The sequence below is a fragment of the Crinia signifera genome, chromosome 19, assembly GCF_055691185.1.
Source record: "Crinia signifera chromosome 19, ASM5569118v1, whole genome shotgun sequence".
Classification (NCBI taxonomy): domain Eukaryota; kingdom Metazoa; phylum Chordata; class Amphibia; order Anura; family Myobatrachidae; genus Crinia; species Crinia signifera.
In genome coordinates, this window is record NC_139226.1 from 98,810,684 (window position 1) to 98,834,263 (window position 23,580).

Below are 23,580 nucleotides of genomic sequence, written 5' to 3' on the forward strand. Positions count from 1 at the left end.
CTAATACATTTTGGCCCAAGATTTGTTTTTGTAAATAAAACTTTGAGAGAAGTATTTTGTTTATATACGTACTAAAATGTACTCCTCTATTCCTCTTTGGTAAGTACCTTTTAGTTATTTAGTTTACATTAATTTCCCTGCAGCTTGAAAATGTTTATTAATCTTCCAATAGATTTAGTATCTACTTCAGTGCAAGTAAACTGCACTTTGAGTCCCACATAAAATAATAAATATATCACTGTAAGCATAGTTAAACAAATAAGTAATATATCCTCTATTATTTATTATATAACAGTGTTGTTCAATCAACAGACATGATATTTTGCTAAATACTTATAGACAGCAAGTACAATTTAAAGTTGTACATATTTGCACATATTTGTTTCTTTCAGGGGGTCATAGATCAAATTTCTCTTCGGAAATAAAAAAGAAACCTGTAAATGAATATTAATATTTATATGACAAATCAACAGGTTACTTCTTTAAAGACCCTTTAATTTTTTTGCTTAGTTTTTCATCTAACATCAACACCAAAAAAGAATAATATCTATAGAAAAAAAAGTCATTTTTATTTTTGACTATAAGTATAATTGAAAATTGTACATGTTAAATAAAATGTGAAATATGTTATTATGTATAAGATAGAGTTACTACACAAACAACTTGCAACTGGGAGCAAAGCAAAACAAAAATTGTATAACAACAATAAAAGTAAAATACTGTACTCCAAATATTAATCCAATACTTTAGGTCAGTTTAATGTCAGTGAAAATAAAAGGAAAACATTTAAACTGAGCAAACTAAAACTGTATGTGATATGTATGATATAGCATTCATAACTGTGCTTTATCAAAGTCATTTTAAATGTACACATAATTAAATAATTAACACAAAGGTGCCCTTGCTGATTTCTATTTTACAATATAAACTCACAGTATATGTCTAAAAATCCCCAAATCTTGGGCGCCCCCGTAGGTTACATATGCCAGGTTCTTATCTGTGAAACAGATTTGTCTTTTTGATTAGGTTAATGAGTTATCTTCCAGCCCTACTATTATTTAATATGAATAATACATAAAAGCTAGTTCTCCTTTAATAATTCAGTTGCTCAATCTTGGATTTGATTTCCTACATGGCTCCATGGCTAGGGAACACTTGTCAAATCTTTTAATGTATTTTTTTTTGTTCAGTGACATTAATTTTACATGTTCATTTTCAGGCTCATAAAATATCTCAAATTAAATTGGAGTGGGTCACAAATAAATTTTGGAAAAAAGTAATAAATAAAAATAATATAAAGCATTGTTGCATATAGTTTTTTCAATATTACAATGTTAAAAGGCAATCCAACACTTTATTTAAAAACAATCCCAAATACTGAACCCTTAAAAAACCTTACTTCCCCATGGGCATCACTTGAATATTGACTTTTTTTAAAGCAGTAGCAATGACAAATTCTCTCTAAATGAAACATAAATTTTTGAGTGTAATAAAATAACTTTATCAAACAAAACAATAACAGTTAAAATGCTACGTCACAAAAAAATATTTATGCGCAGATTTTATGTCTCTATACAATATTTTATTCCTTATAAACAGATCACCAATTCCTTATTTCTGCTATTATTCAAATAAATCACTTAGCTTCAATTTCAATGGAAGTCTTCCACATCATCTCATGGCACATATTGGTATTATTGGCACAGGTTCAAAAATCACAGTCCAAATCCAAAAATTCATATGGTAAGTCCTTTTTTAAGAATTTCTTCTAGTCATTGAAATTATAATTTTTTTTTCATTTGTCTTTTATCCAAAAACAAACAAAAGCAAAACTTATTCTCTGAGGAAATTTTTTTTACAGCGTCTGTAAGGTTTTACATTTTTTATAAAAATATATTTGTCCAGTAGAGTTCAGCTCTCTGAGTCCCAATGGTAAACAAAAATAGTAGACACCTGTTATGTTTTTTACAGGTTCACTAATGGAATCCTGAAGGAAAAAACAAACAAACAAACACATAATTAAAATACATTTATATTGATATTATTGCACATTTTGCACATTTTGTATATGCTATTTCCAATTTTGCTGCAAGTCCCAATCATTAATTTAATATGTTATTTTAAAGATATATACATGGATAGATAGATAATGTATGTAGTAGTGTGCATTGATAGAAAAAAAGTATATACATTTCCTATCAAAATTCATTATATAGTTTTCTAGGGGGTATTCAAGTTATAGGGTGTATTCAATCTTGGCCAAAGTTTTTGACAGGCGAAAAAATGGCATGGGTGAAAAAGGCCGCAAACATGGGCAAAAGCAGTCATAAATTCGCCAAAAACTTTTGAATTCATGGAAGTTTTTGCCAATGCTGGGTTTTCACCCAGTCAAAAAATCAGCACTATGATTGAATCAGGGAACGAATTCGCTCCTAAAAAATGGACAAAACTTTTTTTTGCCTGCCAAAAATTTTGGTTGGGATTGAATACCCCTCATAATCTTTAAAGTTATGTTCTCTCATATATGTATCAGTAAAACATAAAACCTATTCTATTTTTACCATACTGTATTTTTCTACTTCAGTAACAACTAGGAAACTTCTAAGTTTAATTACCAGCATGAATAGTTGTTTTAAGATCATATTGACACCTGTAGTGTATGTACCTACTTCATAAGTCTTCTCTCCAGGAGAAGCCTAGAGATAAGAGACTGTAGGGCACTACAGTGGGTAATGTTGAATGTCTCATCATTAGGCCCTTCCCCCAACATAGAAAAGCACCTGCAATTTGCAGGTCCGCTTACAGTGGCAGAGCCAAATTATCTGATCCAGTCATTTTGCCCTGCTCCCTACTGCGATTGTTGGTGAGTAACATACAATCCTGCCTGGTTCACTATGAAGTAGGCAGGATGCAGGAGAGCAGCCTACATTTCCAGGGCTGTGGTGGACTATCCCAAGAATCATGAAACTCCTACAGCTTCCAGGACTGAAGGTAAGTATAGTATGACCTGTAGTGCCATAATAGCAGACACGACAAGTGTTGCTCGCCTTTAATAAAAGTATCAATAACTGTCCCCCAGCACATCACAATGGCAGGCAAAATACTTGAATTCCCCCATAGAGGTAAAGAGCAGTGTTAGCCTTTTATTATACAGAACGACTCTGCCCTTGTTCTTCCCATTAATCCGAATTGTGCCTTTTATTCTAATTAACTATAATTTTATTATTCAAATAAATCACTTACCCATGTACCCCTGTTGTTCTCATTAATCATAACTGTAACCCCATTCTTAATTATACCTGTGTCCCTGTTCTATCTAAAATTAATAACAACTGTGATGTCTTTATATTGCCTGAGTACCTAGCCATGCTTTCTGTGCCTGCATATAGTTGGTGCAATGTCTGATTGTGTGACCAATGGGGCATCTCTTTTTGCCCAGGGGTATATTAATGGCACATACAGTTGGTTCCTCAACTGGAAACCCATTGACTACAGAGGGTTGATTGATGATTGGCTTTCTAGTTTTACTTCATCAAAGTAGAGGCAGATATCTGAAAGGCAATAGAGTCATCTCGTGCCAGGCTCCTGCTCCCAAAGTGGCACCTCTCCTCCCCTACGAGTTTGAATAAATTAATTGAAAGCCATTGCTATCTCTTCTGTGGCTGACACCCTCCTAGTCGGACATATTTGCTGTAAAGCGCTGCGGAAAATGTATGCGCTATATTATAAAATAACTGTTAATAATAAAGATAACCAGTGGAGCAAACAACCAGTTTTTAGCTATCATTTAACATTCTATTGCTTTACAGCAAGAAGTTGATTGGTTGCCATGGACAACTGCTAAATCTGTCCTCATATGGTTTGACATTCTTCTTTCAAATTACTTAATTGTATTTATGTTTATTATTATTATTACATTTACTATATTTTAAAAATATATATATAGTCCATAACCCTCTCACCAACTGGTGGGGGTAGCTGAGCACTCTCCAATAGACACGAAATCTTGTAAAAAGACTCATTGGGTACTTATTCCAACCTTTTTCAAGGAGCTGTAGTCATCAGAGGTTTAGTCCATCAATGTAGCGATATTTCAAAATATTCTGAAAACCGCAAGGGGGGGGGGGGTTCTTCCCATACACACACACACCATTTTTCATACTTACCTCGTCCCCCGGTATTCACATCGGCCATCAGATTCTTCTTCAAGCGGCATCCCCGGTACCAAGGAAACATTGCACATATGCTTGGGCGCACCTGCGCAATGCATCCTTGCCGCTGAAGATGAATTTCGATGGTTGTTGTGGACAACAGGGGACACCTTGGACATTGGGGGACCGCCAGGGGACCAGGTAAGTATGTACCAAAAAAATGTCCGAAATCCGTTATAATCCCTTATCCAAAATGCTCGTGGTATTTTTGTATTTGAGTGGTTAAATATTGTTATATTTTCAAAGAATGGCTACAACATTATATATTTTATTTTCATTGAATGCATTGCTGACCTTTTTCTGTATTTGTTGGCTGGAAGCCATTAAACAGCTTCTTAGTTTATTCACATACAGTACTGTATTTTATGAATTATTCACCTAGTTCCTAGTCCATTGCCGTGGGGTGTGTTTTTGTTTATTCTGCAAACAAATCTCTTTTGTACTACACATTCTTTCAAGAGTTTACTTTATTTTGCTCTCTGATTACAATTTTTGTAAATGTTTGTTTGCTTTTAAATCAATTTGAATATAAAAGCACCATTCAACCTGAATACTTTATTGCTCGGGAGACGTGTTATTATAAAATTGCGTTGATAACTGATTTTCTGCATCTCTGATAAGTGGTTGACAGAATATATGTGTAGCATAATAAAATAAATAAATAATAATATTAATACTACTAATAATAGTAATTTGACCCATACGCCAGGTGATTACCTCAGTTCTAAGGACCAGGTTCAGTAAACTAAATTTGTGTCTGGAACAAACCATGGTCCTCTGCAAAAGAAACAAATACATTATTATTTTTTTTCTGCGCAGGGTAAATACTGGCTGCTTTTGCATGTAGCCGACAGATCTTAGCTTTATTTTTACACAGCAATTTTAATTTCCGTTTGAACACCCCCCTGTATCTGTACATAAAAACATTATACTTGGCAAAAGCTAGATATAATCAGAACATTAAACAGGTCACCCAAGGTTTTTAGAGCCAAAACAAATTGCTTGAAATACAAAACAGTGTAACACGACAGGAGGGGGTTACACTGAAATACTCAGTAAATCAGTTCAAATAAAACTCTGAAGTAGATCTTGACTCTGGCAAAGGGCACTAGTGAGGGTCAGGTGTTGCTGCTGGGAATTAAAGAGAAACAGTGAACCTAATCGGAATGGATTGACTTGCAGTAAATTTAATAAAAAGTGTCTAACTAGTGGGAAAATGACATTTCCATGAAAAACAAGATTATTGTCAATGTAAAGCAGGGACTGGTAGTTTTGAGAAATGGAGTGGGAAAATCTCTCACCGATTCCCACATCAGCTGTCAACACATCAGCTTTTTTTTGTGTATTGACTTTTCTGTACGGTTGCTACAAGGTGTTAAAAGCTGTCAGTGTAGGTCTAAGTTTCTGTTTTGAGCCTTTGTACTGCAGAATAAGAGGCAGGAAATACATATAAATTCCAGGAGCATTTTAATACAAAAAAATTAAATTGGCATGAACATTTACCTTTAACACAAGTCTACATCTACCGACCTTGGCTTAAACATTGTCTGTTGTTTTTGTTTCTTTTTTGTTTTAAAATTGTAAATATGTGTTTAATAGTAAAACTGTGACATTCTGGAATATCTGGATTATTTAGCACAGGGACAGCCAACTGCAGTCCTTGAGAGCTACAGATGGAGCCACCGTCATCTAGCCTGCCTATGGCTTTTGTCTCGGCAACTTGCCACAGCGTGCCTAGTTGATTGGCATTTGACGTTACCAGATAAGTGCAATACCAGCGATCATCCACCAGATGTCACTTTTTAAAGTGACCACAGCGCATGCGTCAGATGTCTAATGCAAAGCTACCTGTATAGCAAAAGAATCTGCATTGCGCGTGCTTGAAGTGTCCATTGAAATGTACTGTAGTGCAAGAACTACTTTACTGTACAATACCGTACTGTTTAGTATGCTAAATAGACCTTTTTCTCTGAAAATACTATTGTATAGAGGGTTGGGATCGTTTAGTCTACAATAACTAGGTTGACAAGCATTAGGTCGACATCACTAGGTCGACAGGCAGAAAGGTCGACATGGGTCTCGGTCTACATGGGTCTTGGTCGATAGGTCACTAGGTCGCCATGAGCAAGGTCGACAGTCAAAAGGTCGACATGGGGTTTTTCACAGTTTTTTACCCAAATGTCGACCCTTTCAACATGGACACAGTTTGAAGTGCACCACACTTTGGGCACGGTGCCTTGCTACGCTCGGCACACTACAGTATTTCATTCTCCCACCATGCCCTAGTGGATGGTAGGGTATGAAATACCGCCTGTCGGCACATGTCGGCTCAAAAAACTGTGAAAAACCCCATGTTGACCTTTTGACTGTTGACCTTGCTCATGTCGACCTAATGTTTGTGTCGACCTAATGACATGTCAACCTATGTCGACCTAAACATATTTCAACCTTGACCCATGTCGAGTTGAACCCATGTCGACATTGTTGCCTGTCGACCTAGTGGTGTTGACCTAATGCTTGTCGACAAAAAAAATTCCGAACCACTAGGTCGACAGACAGAAAGGTCGACAGATCATTAGGTTGACACAAGCATTAGGTCGACATGAGCAAGGTCAACAGTCAAAGGGTCGACATGGGGTTTTCCACTGTTTTTTTTACCCAAATGTTGACATGGACACAGTTTGAAGTGCACCGCTACGCTTGGCACACTATTTTATTCTCCCACCATGCCCTAGTGGATGGTAGGGAATGAAATACCACCTATCGGCACATGTTGGCTCAAAAAACAGTAAAAAACGTTGACCTTTTGACTGTTGACCTTGCTCATGTCGACCTAATGCTTGTGTCGACCTAATGACCCATGTTGACCTAGACTCATGTCAACCTTGACCCATGTCGACCTTAACCCATGTCGACCTTGCTACCTGTTGACCTAGTGGTGTCGACCTAATGCTTGTTGACCTAGTTGTTGTAGACCCAATGACCATATCCCTGCATAGACATGCGTCTCATTGCACTATTTATAATGAGCTACTGGGATAAGTGAGTGAGTATACAGTACATTCATCAAGAATGGGACACGATTGCATGTGAGACATTTGTGCGTCCCATTCTCATCAAATGGTGCACCAAAACAGGCAGTTTTGTTGCTACAGTATGAGCAGGCCATGTTTGAGCACCAAGGGGGTTAACAAAATGGCCGTACAAACAGTTAATGTTTTCCATAGGTGCACAAGTGGAGCTAATTACTCTACTTTAAATGTTAACTGTTGGTATCTCTTGAGAACTGAAGTTAGCTACTCGTTATTTAGCACCAGCACTGAGTCAATATTAAAGAACACATTATTAGCCATAGAAGGTTATTTGCAGCAATATAGCATCCATCATACTCCCCAACTTAGAAAGGCAAAATCGAGATCAAATTAAAAAGAAGCACCCAGACACTCTCCATCAGGGCCGTTTTTACAGGGGGACGAGCCATGCAACTGCCCGGGGCGCCGCACGGCTCGTCTCGTTTTTTCAATGCTGCCTCAGTGCCTCCTGCTGCTGGACAAGCCTGGCTGACAGTGAGTGAGTCTCTATGTGCGCCGGTTGGCGCTCACAGTCACAGCCGCTTGACACTAGAGTCCAGTATATTGAGTGACAGGTGGCTGTGAGCGCCGATCGGCGCACAGCACAGGGCGGGGATTGGCTGGCTGATGGGTGATGGGTGGAGGCGGAGCATAGAGGGAGCCTTGGAGATCAGGCGGAGAGGACCCGGCGGTGGAGCCCAGCACTATGTGAGTCACTGTGACTGACAGGTAGTTTAGTGCCTCCCCCTCCTGCTATGAGGATTGGTCACGCAGGGAACGGAGGAGGGATCCAGGCTTATGAGCAGGCTGTCACTCACTGACCGACCCAGCTAGTGCGCACGCTACGCAGCATCTCACTCACTCACTGCCTCCGGAATCAGAGGGGGGGGGGGTGGGGGGGGTAGTATGCTTGCGCGGTCGGGCTTTTCTCCGGGCTCCGGCACCATTTTCTTACAACGCAGTAAGTCTGCTGCTCCTCCCACCTTGAGTCCTGCACAAGAGTCCAGCTTCAGGCTCTGACCTATCTAACCTGCTCCTGTGTGCTGCACACTGCTGCCTCAGCCTGGTGCATCTATTTTGTTGGTGAGTTAGTACTCCTAGTAGTATGCTGCAGATAAGTTATTTCAGTGATGTGGGGCCTGGGAGCAGCAGTATGTATAATGTAGTATCATTGTTGCCTGGGGGACTAGTTCAAAATGGGTCATTTGTCCAATTGTCTTTAACATATGTTGAATGCTGGTTGGGTGTGGGATTACATGGGGCTGGAAGTGAGGTGGGGGGGGGGTTGCCCAGGTTGGGGTTACTAACTGTAGGTCGCTGAGGGGGAGTAGTGTATGTCACTGGGGCTGAGGAGTGTCTCCCGGGGGGGGGGGAGACACAGCATGACCCACCCCACTCCTCAGCCCCAGTGACATACACTACTCCCCCTCAGCGACCTACAGTCAGTAACCCCAACCTGGGCTACCCCCCCCCTTCCAGCCCCCCCATGATCATATGTACAACCAACCACCCTCCCCAACCCCCCCTCCCCCCAGTGACACGCAGCACCCACCCTACTACCTTGCGTGCACATTCCACATCATTCGATGTTCGCCGTCCATCGAATAATGTGGGTGTTCCCCCTCAGCATGCGAATGGATGTTTGTTTTTGTTATTTCAAAACTATTTATTTACCAAAAAAGATGCTACAGGGAATCCTTAGAATCTGACACTGGACCTCTATAATTATCTTAAGCCCCGTACACACAGGGGAGATATATTGCTCAGTTTCTCCTTTTCATCAGCGACCAGAGATGGTCGCTGATGAAAAGGAACCTCTGCTGGGGACCATATCCCCAGCAATTTCAGCCCCTATCGCCCCCGTGTGTACACAGCTTTAGATCCAGAACTCCCAAACTAGGTCACTTGATGTCTGGACACATTGGGTGAAAATAAATAGGATGATAGATTCAGAAAGTGAGAGATTTGGTATGAAATCTCCAGTTTTTTTTAAAGAGGCAATCATTTACACGGCAACACCAGTTTGATTTTGCAGTGTAAATGATTGCCGCTTTAAAAAAAAATGGAGACTTCTTACCAAATCTCTCACTTTCTGAATCTCTCATCCTATTACATTTCACCCATTGTATATGATGGCATCAATATCATACCTTGTAGCATAATGTATCATGGGCATTATGGTATGTGCCATAAAGTATTAGTGGTATTTTTGAGGAAAAATAAATAACCTAAGGGGCATGAATCAGAACTTATTTTTTCATTTGGTGACCAATATCTGGGCAAAACTGGGATGTAAAGTAGTCTTTTCCCGCAAAGCCACACCCCCTACCAAAGTCCACACCCCTTTCAGGGGGGGGGGGGGGGCGCAATGTTGAACTTCGCCCTGGGCGCCAAATAGTCTAGAAACGGCCCTGCTCTCCATCATTCACTACCAACAAGCAGCAACATTCAGGCACCCCTAATTACATTGTCACAATCTTCACTGATATATTTCAATAGATAGGTATTCCTTATAATTTTACATATACACACAAATCCCTTCCTCCTTATGTTCTTTTCCTAAACATTCTATATTTTATATTTCAAAACTATTTTCTCATCTTAATAAGTGCATGGTAGTGGGCTTTAGGTGGCGCATGGCCATTTATTTGAATGCACTTCTTGCCTCCCATTTCCACCTATGTCAATGCAATGCATAAAATGGCAAGTTCACCCATTCGCCGATCTGCCATGGGCTTACCTTCTCAAGGCTGTCCTCCCTAAATTGGGATAGTTATGAGGTATGCCACAATGTGCTGTCTTGGCTTTCATCCAACTAAGTCTCAGTTATCTCCAAATTATCTTTTATGTTTCAGTTTATTAAAATGGAGGCAACACTGGTGGACCTAGATGTCAATGGCCACTCCTAGCTATATATTAGCTAAGTCAGGCATCTTTAAAAGTAGGACTAGAGCATACATCCATCTTTCAACTGGGGGCAAAAGGGACATCCTGTAAAAGGAATAAAGTTACTGTGAGTGGTGCTAGGGTGGCGTTCCGTGAATGGCGTCAACGCAGCCCCACTTTTTGCTGATCAATGTGGCAATTCATGTCATTGTGTAACACAGACAGGGTCAGCATGAGCCTAAATGTTGTCAGCAAGTCCATGTCCTGCCCATTTGTATGTGGGTGAGATATAGGAGAAGGACCTACTCTCTCAGGAGTCCAGTAGGACAGTACAAAAGTATGTCATAGAGTAGTATTTCTCAGCTCCAGTCTTCAGGGAATACCATGCGTGTTTAATATATCTTGCACAGGTGTATTCATTACTGACTGACACAATTTGACCCACAGGTGGTACTAAATATTTTATTTCTATTTTTTATTTATTTTATTTGCAGTTCTGTGAGGAGACCTCTAAAACATACACTGCTAGGGTCAAGGCCATCTTAATGTATGATCACATTGGGCAGCTGCCCAGTGCCCCACAATTCTATGGGCCTTCAAGTAGAAGCAGGCTGTGCTGGGGGGAATATGCCACCATGGCTGTTGATTCCAGAGCTTCTTGGGAAACTAGGAGAGAATCTGGATTGCCTATCTGATGGTTGATTATTCACAATAACTGCAGCCAGGCAGAATTCTCTAACTGCCTCCCATTCTGCAGCCAGGCAGTGAATATCCATCAGCGTGCTGTTTGGTGCATAGCTGGAGCTATCCACCAATCATATGGGGACCGATTCTGGATCACTCGTAGTGATCTGAATTTGGCCCCTGCCTCGATTGTCAAGATCTACGCATGTACATTTCTGGGCATGTGCAAACCCCAACTGTGAACGGCCTCAGTGAGTTATAGAGTTGCCAGGCCATTCGCAGCGGGGAGGGATGGGGCTGGATGGGGGTGGTAGCTGCCCTGGGCCATGGGAACACCCAGCATTTCATGGACATCTCCATGAAAATGCTGAGCATTCCCATGGGTACACGGTCGTGCCGCCCTGTCTTCATCCCGGCGCCCACAAATAAAAGTCAGTTGAGACTGACTTTTATTTATGAATGCAGGAGAAATCATTCAATCAAATGACACATCCCCTCGCATGTTTATGAGGGGAATCGGTGATGGGAAGAGGGGATTCTGCAAGGCAGCGACTCAACTGCTTGGAGCAGATTAGAATCACCCCCATGGAGCGAATGCACAGGATCATCGAAGAACTCTACTATGATTTTGTTTTTGATTCCCTTGAATGGGGAGATAGGGGCTGTTATGGTGGCTATGGCTAGGGTTACTTGAGGACTGTAGTTGATTTTTCGAGGGGCAATTCCCAAAACAACACCATATTGACACATTTGCTGAAAACAAATGTAATGTGGGTCATTCTTTTCTACAGTTCATAATGAGGACAAGAGTCTTCTTCCAACAACTCCTAACATGTCTATTTTATTTCTAATGCTAGTAAATTGTGTTTTGTTCATTTCCATGTCTTTGGCACTTGTGTTGTGCTAAAATTAGCATGTAATACAATACAGAGTATGAGCAATTTAAAGGCCTATTAAATGATTCATAAAAGAATATACAAGTGTTGGCAGGAGATGATCTTACAACATAACTGTGCATCTTTATAGTGTCTCACTGTATCAAAGTCCCAACTTTGACAACCCAATTCCCATTTAACTCTTTAATATTAATGTATGTCAAATTTATTTCAATAGAGGAACACAAGAAGTAAAAGCACATGACATTTCTAAACTTAATGATGAAGTAGTAAATATAGTGTTATTTTTTTTAAGGCACTAAAATGTTGAGAACACTTTGAATTTATGGCCCTGTCTTTAATGTATTTCACCAACAGTTTCTGTGTTTGTGTATAGTATTTTCTAGTATGGGATGTAGTCAGCATCCCAGTGGTCGAGATACCAGCGTCCATCAGAAGACCGGCACCGGATGTTCGAATAGAGTCTGGGTACCAACGCTGGAATCCTGACAGCTGGCATCCCGATTAATAAGTGTGTGGGCCCGGAGTAGCGAGGAATTGGGGAAGGGCGGTTAGGTTTAGGCACTACTATGGGGATTTAGGGTTAGACTGCAGTGGAGGGAGGTTAGTATTAGGCTGTGGTGAGGGAGAGGATATGGTTAGTTACCCAGAATGGGGGCATTAGTATAAATGTTAGTTTAATGGGGGTGGGGTTCAGGCTTTAGGTTAGGTTTAGGCAGCAGGGTTCAGAGTTTAGGGTTAAGCACTATAGGGAAGAGTTAGGGTCATACTATAAGGGGAGATAGGCTGCTAGAATGGAGGGTTGGGGTGACAGTGGGAAGGTAAGTATACTTACCAGACCCTTCTTGGGATTCCCTCCTTTGGGATGCTGCCATCTGCATTTTGACCAATGGCCATCCCTATGTATCCCTCTGGCACTAGATTGTTCTCATGTACCACTTTATACACTGTTTGATCATTTTGTAACAGTTCAAAAAACATTAAAGTTGGTGGGTGCCCCCTTTTTTATATAATCTTGTTTGTGTAAATGAGCATAACTGGACTCACATATACATACTATGGGCCTTATTTTGGTTCATTCTTTCTGACAAAATCCTTCTTAGATGGGCAAAACCATGTGCACTGCAGGTGGGGCAGATGTAACATGTGCAGAGAGAATTAGATTTGGGTGGGGTTTTACTTCAAAGTGAGATCTATATTGCAGTGTAAAAATAAAGCAGTCAGTATTTTCCCTGCATAGAAACAAAATTACTCACCCAAATCTAATTCTCTCTGCACATGTTACATCTGCCCCCCCTGCAGTGCACATGGTTTTGTCCATCTAAGAAGGATTTTGTCAGAAAGAATGAACCAAAATAAGGCCCCATGAGCTGTATTTTACTGATCCACCAATCAAAGTAATGGTCAGCAAGTTAAATACAGTATACCCAACTTGTCAATGCCAAATACTTTTTTTTGCCAGGATAGGCAAATCTGGGAAATCCAACATATTGTATTTCCTTATAGTACACACAGAAAGTGCATAATTTAATATTGTTTTTAATATTGTATTTCCTTGACTACCTGGCCCCCTGCATCAGGAGGTTGACAGATTCCATTGCGGATGTATGGGGCCAATTACATTACTGTTGTGCCAATCAGATAGAAATTAGCACATATTTATCAACTTAATCAGCTCACATCTGGTCATGTGATATCAGAATATTAAAATGTTACGCCAAGGAAAGACTACAAACAACATCATGGTATCTAAAAATGCTTTTGTAAATATATATATTTTTTAAATGCCATATTTATTAGACATCAAAGGGACTGGTTCAGGGTTGATTGCAAGTCTGCTTTGTGGTACAAACCTCAGTTTGTCACCCTATGCACGCATCCAAAGTGAACGTATGCAACATTTATCAATTGAAGCCTTGAGGCTGAATAAGTGTGACCAAGTGTGCCATTGGGACAAAGACTAAGTGTCCTGAGATTGTGCCATGGGCACGTACTGTAGGTGGAAGTAGCTACTGTCATAAGTGGCCATCTTGGTTAGGGAATGAAGAATCTCTAGAGGAGCCATGTTGTTTGATACTGCTCTGTAGTGCACTCCATTTCTTAGAAAAATTAAAAGATTTAGCTGTAGAGGCTCATCCATGGTATTGGGATTTTGTGGTAAGAACATGTGACTAGTAATCACATGGGGCCTTATTTTGGTTCACTCTTTCTGACAAAATACTTCTTAGATGGACAAAACCATGTGCACTGCAGGGGGGCAGATGTAACATGTGCAGAGAGAATTAGATTTGGGTGAGTAATTTTGTTTCTGTGCTGGGAAAATACTGACTGCTTTATTTTTACACTTCAATATAGTTCTCACTTTGAAGTAAAACCCCACCCAAATCTAACTCTCTCTGCACATTTTGCATATTCTCCCCTGCAGTGCACATGGTTTTGTCCATCTAAGAAGGATTTTGTCAGAAAGAGTGAACCAAAATAAGGTCCATGGTTTTGCCCTCTGATAGTTCTGTTGACACGGTCATAGTTGCTTGCATGGATCACTCTGTTTCTATAAGTAGCTTTTAAGGGGAACTGCAGAATTTTCAGAAGGGGGTTTCCAGAGGGGCGGAGCAAATCACAGAGATGGACACTTAGGTGACCCAGTATATGCCAGGTCAGTTAAAGTATTATGGATAGACCAAATGTATATAAATAATAATAATAAAAAACTATATATATATATATATATATATATATATATATATATATATATATATATATATATATATATACAGGGGCATCAACGGCAGTGTAGACCCCTGGGCATAGCAATGTATTAGGGCCCCTACTGATGAAGTGGGAGAAGAGGGCAAATGGTATTGGGGACTAGGGGATCAGAGTTCAGGAGGCAGAGCAATCTGCCAATGAGCATATAAAACTACATACCAGGTGTGTGGAGCTGGAGCAGTAACCAGCTGCTTGAAGGCTGATATTTATGGTTCTGGGAACAATAGAGACAAGCTACTAGTATCCATCAAAGGGGGAGAGTCCCAGCTTTTGGAATATACCCTCAGAAAAACTCTAAGTCAGACAGAACCTGAAATATCTGACTGGGAAGAACAATTAACAGGCTTGGATGGGGACCACTGCTTTGAAGCAGATTTCTCCGGTTCCCAAAGGCCGATTTGTAAAATTCTTGTATCCTTGGAAAGATGGGACCCTCAGCCTAGTGCCCTTAGACTCCAGGGGGGGGGGGGGTTCTGGGTACTCAGAAACCCCCCCTGCATGCGCTACTGAACTGTATTTTATGAGTGGCAGGTCAAGGAGAAAGTAAGTAGTGGCCAAGATTCAATAGCCTCCCTGACCACTGTTTGGAGTGCAGAAGAAATGTAAATACAATTTTTCACAATTGCATTTGCAGTCTTTGGTTATAATGTACTTGGTAGAACTGTGTATGTAATGACAAAGACTATATGCATATCCTTACATAAGGATTTTATTATTACATCAGCCATGTACCCGTGTGAAGCAGGGCCAGGTCGCTAATAATAAATAAATGATAAAGTATTCGTTAAGGGATATATTAACCCTTTACAGTCCAATTTTTTTTATTATTTTTTTTGCAAACTGGTTTAAATGTTTAAATTAATTGTAAAAAAAATGTAATTAAAGAATGGTCTACATTAAATGTTGAACTGGATCTGCTACTAGCGCTAGGGCTGTTGAGCATGACTAGATGTTGCACCTGAAAGGGTTAATACTGTTACTACTCTAGGCAGGTGTCAAAATGTATGTACAAAGGGTAGGACCTCTGTGGCCTTGTAGGTGTTGATCAGCCCCAAACCTTAGTGTAGAGACATTTAAATCCATTCCTATCTCAACTGTTTAATATTTGAGTCTTTCTTATGTGTATCACTGGCTTCAGGGTTTGTGTCAACATTTGTATTGGTTTAAACTTTGTAACTTGGCTCACATCTTCCCAAGTATAAGTATTTTTTTCTTTAGCGATTCTGTTATTGTGTAGAGTCTTCATTGCGTTAGTCATCCATAATTGATTAAGTTCTGACTCTCAAACCTTGTAGAGTTTCTAAAAAATTCTGAATTTGTTGTTCTCTCAATGACTTCAGGCAGTCCATTTTATGAGGCTGCTATGAGGCCCCTAACTGTCATAAAATATTATAGTGGCTCTCATAAAAATACTATATGCTGCAATGTTCGGATGGGGCTATTTTGCTGTGTTTTATTCTGTACACATTTTATTCTTGCGTCTCATCTAACCATAAAATCGACCTGATTCAGGATTCAGTCACTAGGTTGACTCTATGGAGGTCGACGTACATTAGGTCGACCACTGAATGTCGACATGGCTTATGTTGACACCTGAAATGGGTCAACATGGCTAAGGTTGACAGGGTCGGAAGGTTGACACAAGCATTCGTTTGATAATGGGAAGGTCAACAGTCAAAAGGTTGAAATGAGTTATTCATGTTTTTTTGAGCGGACTTGTGCCAACAGGTGGTATTTCGTAATCTACCATCCCCTACGACATGGGGGAGAATGTAAGGTACTTGTTTCCTAGCACGGCCACAATCGCGGGCATCGTGTGCCTTAACTTTAAGGCACACGATGCCCGTGATTTCCTTTGAAAAAAGCACAACTCGGGTACATCGCGTCGGTCGTGTGCCTTAAGAAGGCACACGACGCGACCGACGCGATGCCCACGATTTCCCCATAGGCTTCAATGTTAAAATATTTTAACATTGAAGCCTATGCGCGCCCGACGCGATGCCCCCGATTTCTCCATAGGCTTCAATGTTAAAATGTTTAACATTGAAGCCTATGCGATGGACCCGATTTGTCCATAGGCTTCAATGTTAAAATATTTTAACATTGAAACTAAGTCCATTTAACATAGGAAAAAATGGGAAAATGCCCAATATGGGCCATTTCTCATTGGGTATGGCCCCGGCATGTGTGTAAAAAATAATGGCCCCCCATTGTGGCCGGCACCCCCACGATTGACGCGAACCAGAAGCGTGGCGGCGGTGCGCGTCCTCCGACCTTTTCATTCCCCTACTATCCACGTCGGCGTGGAGTTGAGAATAGATTAGTGTGGCGAGCGCAGCGAGCCACCGAGCCCGAAGCGTGGCAAGCGCACGCGGATACCTGTCAAGCCGGCGAGGGGCGCGGACCGAAACATTGATTTTTCTGTTCAACCAAAATCCATTTAATATGTAAAACGGTGCAAAGTAGATCCTAACATTTTGGGGACCCCTTTGTAAAGGTGCAGAACGTATGTATGTATATACTGCATATATATATATAGATATTAGAGATGTGCGGCGGTCACTTTTTTGGGTTTTGGTTTTGGTTTTGGATCTGGATCTCCCTTCGTGTTTTGGATCTGGATTGGTTTTGGCAAAACCACTCTTGTGGGTTTTGGTTTTGGATCTGGATTTTTATGAAAAAATGCTAAAAATGGCTAAAATAACAGAATTTGGGCCTGTTTTTGCCCCTAAAGTATTATTAGCCTCAATAACATTAGTTTCCACTCACTTCTAGTCAATTTTGATCACTTCACAGCTTACAAAATTGTTTTCATTTACTGTAGTTGGGCCAAAAGGGTATACCGAGGTAGCTGGATGACTAAGCTAAGCGACAGCAGTCGGCATCACATACATGTGGACCTTACACTTCCAACCTGGCAGAGCGGCACTGCAGGGGCAGACAGGGTGGCAGTTTAATAAACTATCCCAAAAAAAGAGAAATGCTCCAAACAGCAAATACAAAGAGGTATCGGCCTTATCATGACTGGTGGTAGCAGCTTCAGCACTCCCACTATTTCCTCCTCCATCATCCTCCAAAAATGTGTTTTTATTTTATTTATTACTTTTATTTATTTATCTTAATTTACACTGGACACAGCCTGTCACACTGGACACAGCCCATTGGACACTGGACACTGCCCCTGGACACAGCCCCTGGACACTGCCCCTGGACACTGGACACAGCCTGTCACCCTGGACACAGCCCCTGGACAATGGACACAGCCTCTGGACACAGCTCCTGTACACTGGACACAGCCGTCACACTGGACACAGCCCCTGGACAATGGACACAGCCGTCACACTGGACACAGCCTCTGGACACCACCCATGGACACAGCTCCTGTACACTGGACAATGGATATATGTCACGCTGGACACTGGATATATGCCGTCACACAATGGTTAGATGTCACACTGGCCACTGGATATATGTCGTCACACTGGACACAGGATATATGTCGTCACACTGGACACAGGATATATGTCGTCACACTGGACACTGGATATATGTCGTCACACTGGACACAGGATATATGTCGTCACAGTGGACACTGGATATATGTCGTCACACTGGACACAGGATATATGTCGTCACACTGGACACAGGATATATGTCGTCACACTGGCCACTGAATATATGCCGTCACACAGGACACAGGATATATGTCGTCACACTGGACACAGGATATATGTCGTCACACTGGATACAGGATATATGTTGTCACACTGAAGACTGGATATATGTCGTCACACTGGACACAGGATATATGTCGTCACACTGGACACAGGATATATGTCGTCACACTGGACACTGGATATATGTCGTCACAGTGGACACAGGATATATGTCGTCACACTGGACAATGGATATATGTCACGCTGGACACAGGATATATGCCGGCACACATTACATGTCACACTGGACACAGGATATATGTTGTGACTTGTGACACTCAACACAGGATATATTGTCGTCACACTGGACACTGGATATATGTAGTCACACTGGACACTGGATATATGTCGTCACACTGGACACTGGATATATGTCGTCACACTGGACAATGGATATATGTCACGCTGGACACAGGATATATGCCGGCACACATTATATGTCACACTGGACACAGGATATATGTTGTGAATTGTGACACTGGACACAGGATATATGTCGTCACACTGGACACAGGATATATGTCGTCACACTGGCCACAGGATATATGTCGTCACACTGGACACAGGATATGTCGTCAGTCGTCACACAGGACAGGACACAGGATATATGTCGTGAGTGACACTGGACAATGGATAAGATATAGGCCGTCACACTGGACACAGCCCCTTGTATTACTGCAGCCCCTGTACACAGTGTACTACTCAGCAGCACTGCAGCCCCTGCGTGTGAGCACTGCAGCACTGAGTTAGTTAGTTAAATCACAAAAAACACAGGGTTCAGGGCTAAATAAATAACAACACAGGGCTTAGGGCTAAATAAATCACAACAGGGCACGGGCCACAGGACAGCCCCTGGACAGTGGACACTGCAGCCCCTGCGTGTGAGCACTGCAGCACCTAGTTAGTTAAATCACACTACAGGGCTCAGGCCTATAAACAGTCACTGACTCTCAAGTCTACAACACAGGGAAGTGAGGGCACAGGGCAGGTCACGGAGCACAGCACAGGGCAGTGAGGGCACAGGGCAGGTCACGGAGCACAGCACAGCACGGAGCACATGGCACGGAGCACAGCACAGGGCAGTGAGGGCACAGGTCAGGTCACGGAGCACATGGCACAGAGCACAGCACGGAGCAAACGGAGCTTCCCAACCACCCTCTTCCCTCTCCAAGATTGGAGTGAAGATGGCGGGGCGCGCGTGCGTCTTTTATAAGATCCCGCTCCCGCGAGAATCCGACAGCGCGATGATGACGTTCGGCCTCGTTATTGGTCCGGAATTCAGGCGGGAACTCCTGACCTGGCTCGGATCTGGCCCGGATCCCCGATATTCGGATCTGTCGGATCTCGGGGATCCGGACCCGCTCATCTCTAATAGATATATATCTATATATATATATATAAATATATATATATATATATATATTTGTAGTACGGTCCGGCACTCCCTCTTGGTAGGCAACCGCCCCGGTGCCTGTCTCAGCAATCAATGTAGTAGAAGAAAAAGACTGGCACTCGTAGGTCTTTTAAAAGTTGTATTAAACAAACAGTGGAACAACCTTTGTTTAATACAACTTTTAAAAGACCTACGGTGCCAGTCTTTTTCTTCTACTATATACTGTATATATATATATATATATATATATATATATATACACATACATACAGTATATAGCAAGTTCAGTGATGTAGTCCAATAAAAATGTGGGTCACATTGTCTCAGACTTCTCTGAACACTAGAACTTCACTGTGCTGTGAGCTAAATTTAGTTTCCCTTTCATGTGACATACTTATACTTTTACAGTCCCCTAAAAAAGCCTACTCTCAAGTTGCAGGAAGACTCCAGTAGAACACTTCAAAGGTCATTTTCTTCTATTCACTTTGCATTTTGCCAGTTGAGGTATAAATCAGCTATGACTGGTGCTAAAAATGAATTGTCCTACTTGATTTTGTAGGAGTGAATTACAGGGGAAATGTTTTCCCAACCTACAGATTGTAGTGTTCTGTTAATCATCAGGCTTGAAGCTAAATGCAATTCACTGCAAAATAAAATCTCTACTACACAATAATAATAAAGAGGAACATCATTATAGATGACAAAATATTAATAGAACTATATTATACTAGTAGAGTTCCTCTAACAATCCCCGGAGATCAGCTGCAGTACGCACGTATTGCCTTTTTTTTTTTTGCTTTGGCTTTTTATCACTGTCATTTACAGTATATACCTGTGAATACAACACAGATTATATCTCTGCTCTATACTGATAATAAGCAGTAATGTTATTGGGATTATTGCAGAGGAGTATATGTTTCAAACCTTGGGAAAAAAATAAAGCACCAGTCTGCTCCTAACTGCCACACCACAGATTGTTTGCAAAATGTCAGTTAGGAGCTGATGCATGACACTTTGTGCCTGATTTACTACTCGCTTGCTAAGCAGTGGTCACGAGCTGGTTAGCGAGTGGCATAATGCCATCCACTGTCCCGCCATTGTTCTGCAGTATGAATGTTGGGAGGTATGTATGATACATCTCCCTCATAGTTTGGTAATACTCCATCTTCTCTTATTTCGTGATGGTATCTGGTCGATTGGTCAACATTGACAAGACGTCAAAACAAGCAAAAGGTCATCATGAAAATGGTTGACACATAAAAGGCCACATAATTTATTTTTTAACGGCTTGTTCATACTTCACGGTCCAATTGGACATAGAGTCAGATTATAATAGTACTTGAGCGATTTTACATACCTCTCAACTGTCCTGATTACAGCAAGACAGTCTGGCTAATTAGACACTGTGCTGCTGTCCCACCCATGGGCTGTTATTGAAAGTCACCGGAAGGAAGGCACCAGGTGCGACTTACAGTCACCAGTATAAGAGTGCCGGCTTGTAACGTCTCTCTCTCTCTCTGTATATATATATATATATATATATATATATACATATATATATATATATACATATAAAACATATGCATATAAAACAGTGCAGCCAACGTTTCAACGCCATGCAGTACGTTTTTTCTTAAGGCCCTATGTGTGAACATAGGGCCTTGACAAAAATGTCCTGCTTGACGTTGAAAAGTCCCTATGTTCACATAGGACATTAGAAACGTTGGCTGCACTATGTTTTATATGCATCTATTATAATAAAAATTTTCACCTCAGTCTATATATATATATATATATGAATACTTGCAGAAGCATGCAGCGGCACTCGGCAGGTCTTGGATAAACAAGCAAAATTTAATGTGGTAAACCGACGTTTCGGGGGGTCTGAAAACCCCTTTTTCAAGGTGTACACCTTGAAAAAAAGGGGTTTTCAGAGCCCTGAAAGTCTGTTCACCACATGAAATTTTAATTGTTTATCCAAGACCTGCTGAGTGCCGTTGCATGCTTCTGCAAGTATTCATATACATTATTGTTCCAGGAGGCACCCAGGCCATTATCCCTATTTGAGGAGAGTGCCGGTCTGAACATTCTCTCTCTCTCTGTCTCTCTCTTTCTGTCTCTCTCTCTATCTATCTCTCTCTCTCTATATATATATATATATTATAGCTTGTGGGGTTGCGGCCTGGCACTCTCCAATATCCATGCAACTGCCGCGGTGCCTTAACGTGGAATGGACAATGTAGAAATAACTGGCGGCACTCAGGTCTTTTCAAAGGTGTATTTTGCAGAAAAAATGTATTTAACGTTTCGGAGCTTGCGCTCCTTTGTCAAAAGCATGTAGGTGAGACCACCTACATGCTTTTGACAAAGGAGCGCAAGCTCCAAAACGTTAAGCTCATTTTTTCTGCAAAATACACCTTTGAAAAGACCTCTGAGTGCCGCCAGTTATTTCTACATTTTTTATATATATATATATATATATATATATATATATATATATATATATATATATATATACCATCCATAAATTCCTGGCATTCTGGCCCCCTTGGGGATATCTTGCACTGGTGCCTCCCTCAGAGAGATATTTCATCTGATCTTTAATGCTTTAGGGGCAGATTTATTAAATTTGGAGAAGAGATAAACTGGAGATAAAGTGGAGAAATGGTAAAAGGAGATAAAGCACCAGCCAATCAACTGTCTTTTTCAAACACAGCTGATTGGCTGGTGCTTTATCTCCTTTTACCTTTTCTCCGCTTTATCTCCAGTTTATCTCTTCTCCAAGCTTAATAAATCTGCCCCTATATCTGCAATGGTCAATGGTTTGGGGACTGGGACCCCGAAACGTCGGCCATTGTGGATTAAAGCACGTTTCACTTTTCAATATCTTATTGAAGTCTCTGAGTGCCACCTCTGTCACGGCGTATATATATTTTGTGAAGAAGATCAAAGTTTCTTGGTGCAACAGTATCGGGGATAACCCCTTCATCAGGCAGCATAATAACATTTTTGCTGCACCAATAAACTTTGATCTTCTTCACAAAATCCTGGATGTGCTGTGCAGGTGATTCAACTTAGGGTGCTGCCATCACCTATTGTACATGTATTATTTTAAAATATGATTATATCAGTACTACCTACAAAAAATTGGAAAATGAATCAAAATACCCATATTAACCATATTCTCCATAGCAAGTGAACTAATAATAAAATATTAACACAAATTTTAATTTGCTTATACAGTAGGGTCATATTAACAAAAAATGCAGACCTTTTATGTGTCAACCAATATTTAGTATTTAAATAAATATTTTTGTGGTGTGTTGAGAAGGAAAAATATATTCATTTTGCATTTAACTGTGTCCCAGGTGAAATGATCTGGATGTCGAATGTTGACTAGTGTGTTCTAGGGTACTTTTCACATCTGTCAGTGGTGCTATAGATGATAAATCTCAGCTTGAACTGAGTGCAACATAGTGATAGCAGATATTTATAGAGTAATGAACTGACAGTAATCACAGTATTTTGTCAAAAACCTGCCGAACCTTGAAAGATTTTTCTTCTTTTTCAGCTGGTCAAGAAAACTACTTTGAGTGCTGTCAACACCTACCTCAGAATAATTTGCTGTCAGTAATTTTAGCAGAGTTTACCATCCAGTGAGCATAGTGGATGCTAAAGCATATAAGCAGATGTAAAAGTACCTTAATATTTTTTAAAATAGTATTTTTCAATATATGAACTAAAACTCCACTGTGTAATATTGTTATTTTATATAGTGAGTGCAGAACACCTGTAACAAACCTTGTTGCACCCCAAATCTAGGATCAGTTTCTGCCGTGGATTAGTGCTTTTTTTGATTAGACTCATTTTTTAATTAATCTTTTTCTGATCACATTTTCTCATGTATTATTAATTTTTTATAGGTCGTATCAGTGTTGTTAACTGCCTTACCTT

The 23,580-nt window shown here is 40.7% G+C and overlaps 1 protein-coding gene across 4 annotated transcripts in view; it reads right to left on the reverse strand.

The window, feature by feature from the left end:
• Positions 1-263: 263 nt before the first annotated feature.
• AJAP1 (adherens junctions associated protein 1) overlaps positions 264-23,580 on the reverse strand; it is a 282,173-nt gene continuing 258,856 nt past the window's right edge. For all 4 annotated transcript variants that reach the window (XM_083163011.1, XM_083163013.1, XM_083163010.1 and 1 more), the window contains one exon: positions 264-1,987. Coding sequence is in view for 1 of the 4 variants with exons in the window: in XM_083163012.1 (XP_083019138.1) it covers positions 1,966-1,987 (22 nt within the window). In the remaining 3 variants the exon portion in view is untranslated. The remainder of the gene's footprint in view (positions 1,988-23,580) is intronic.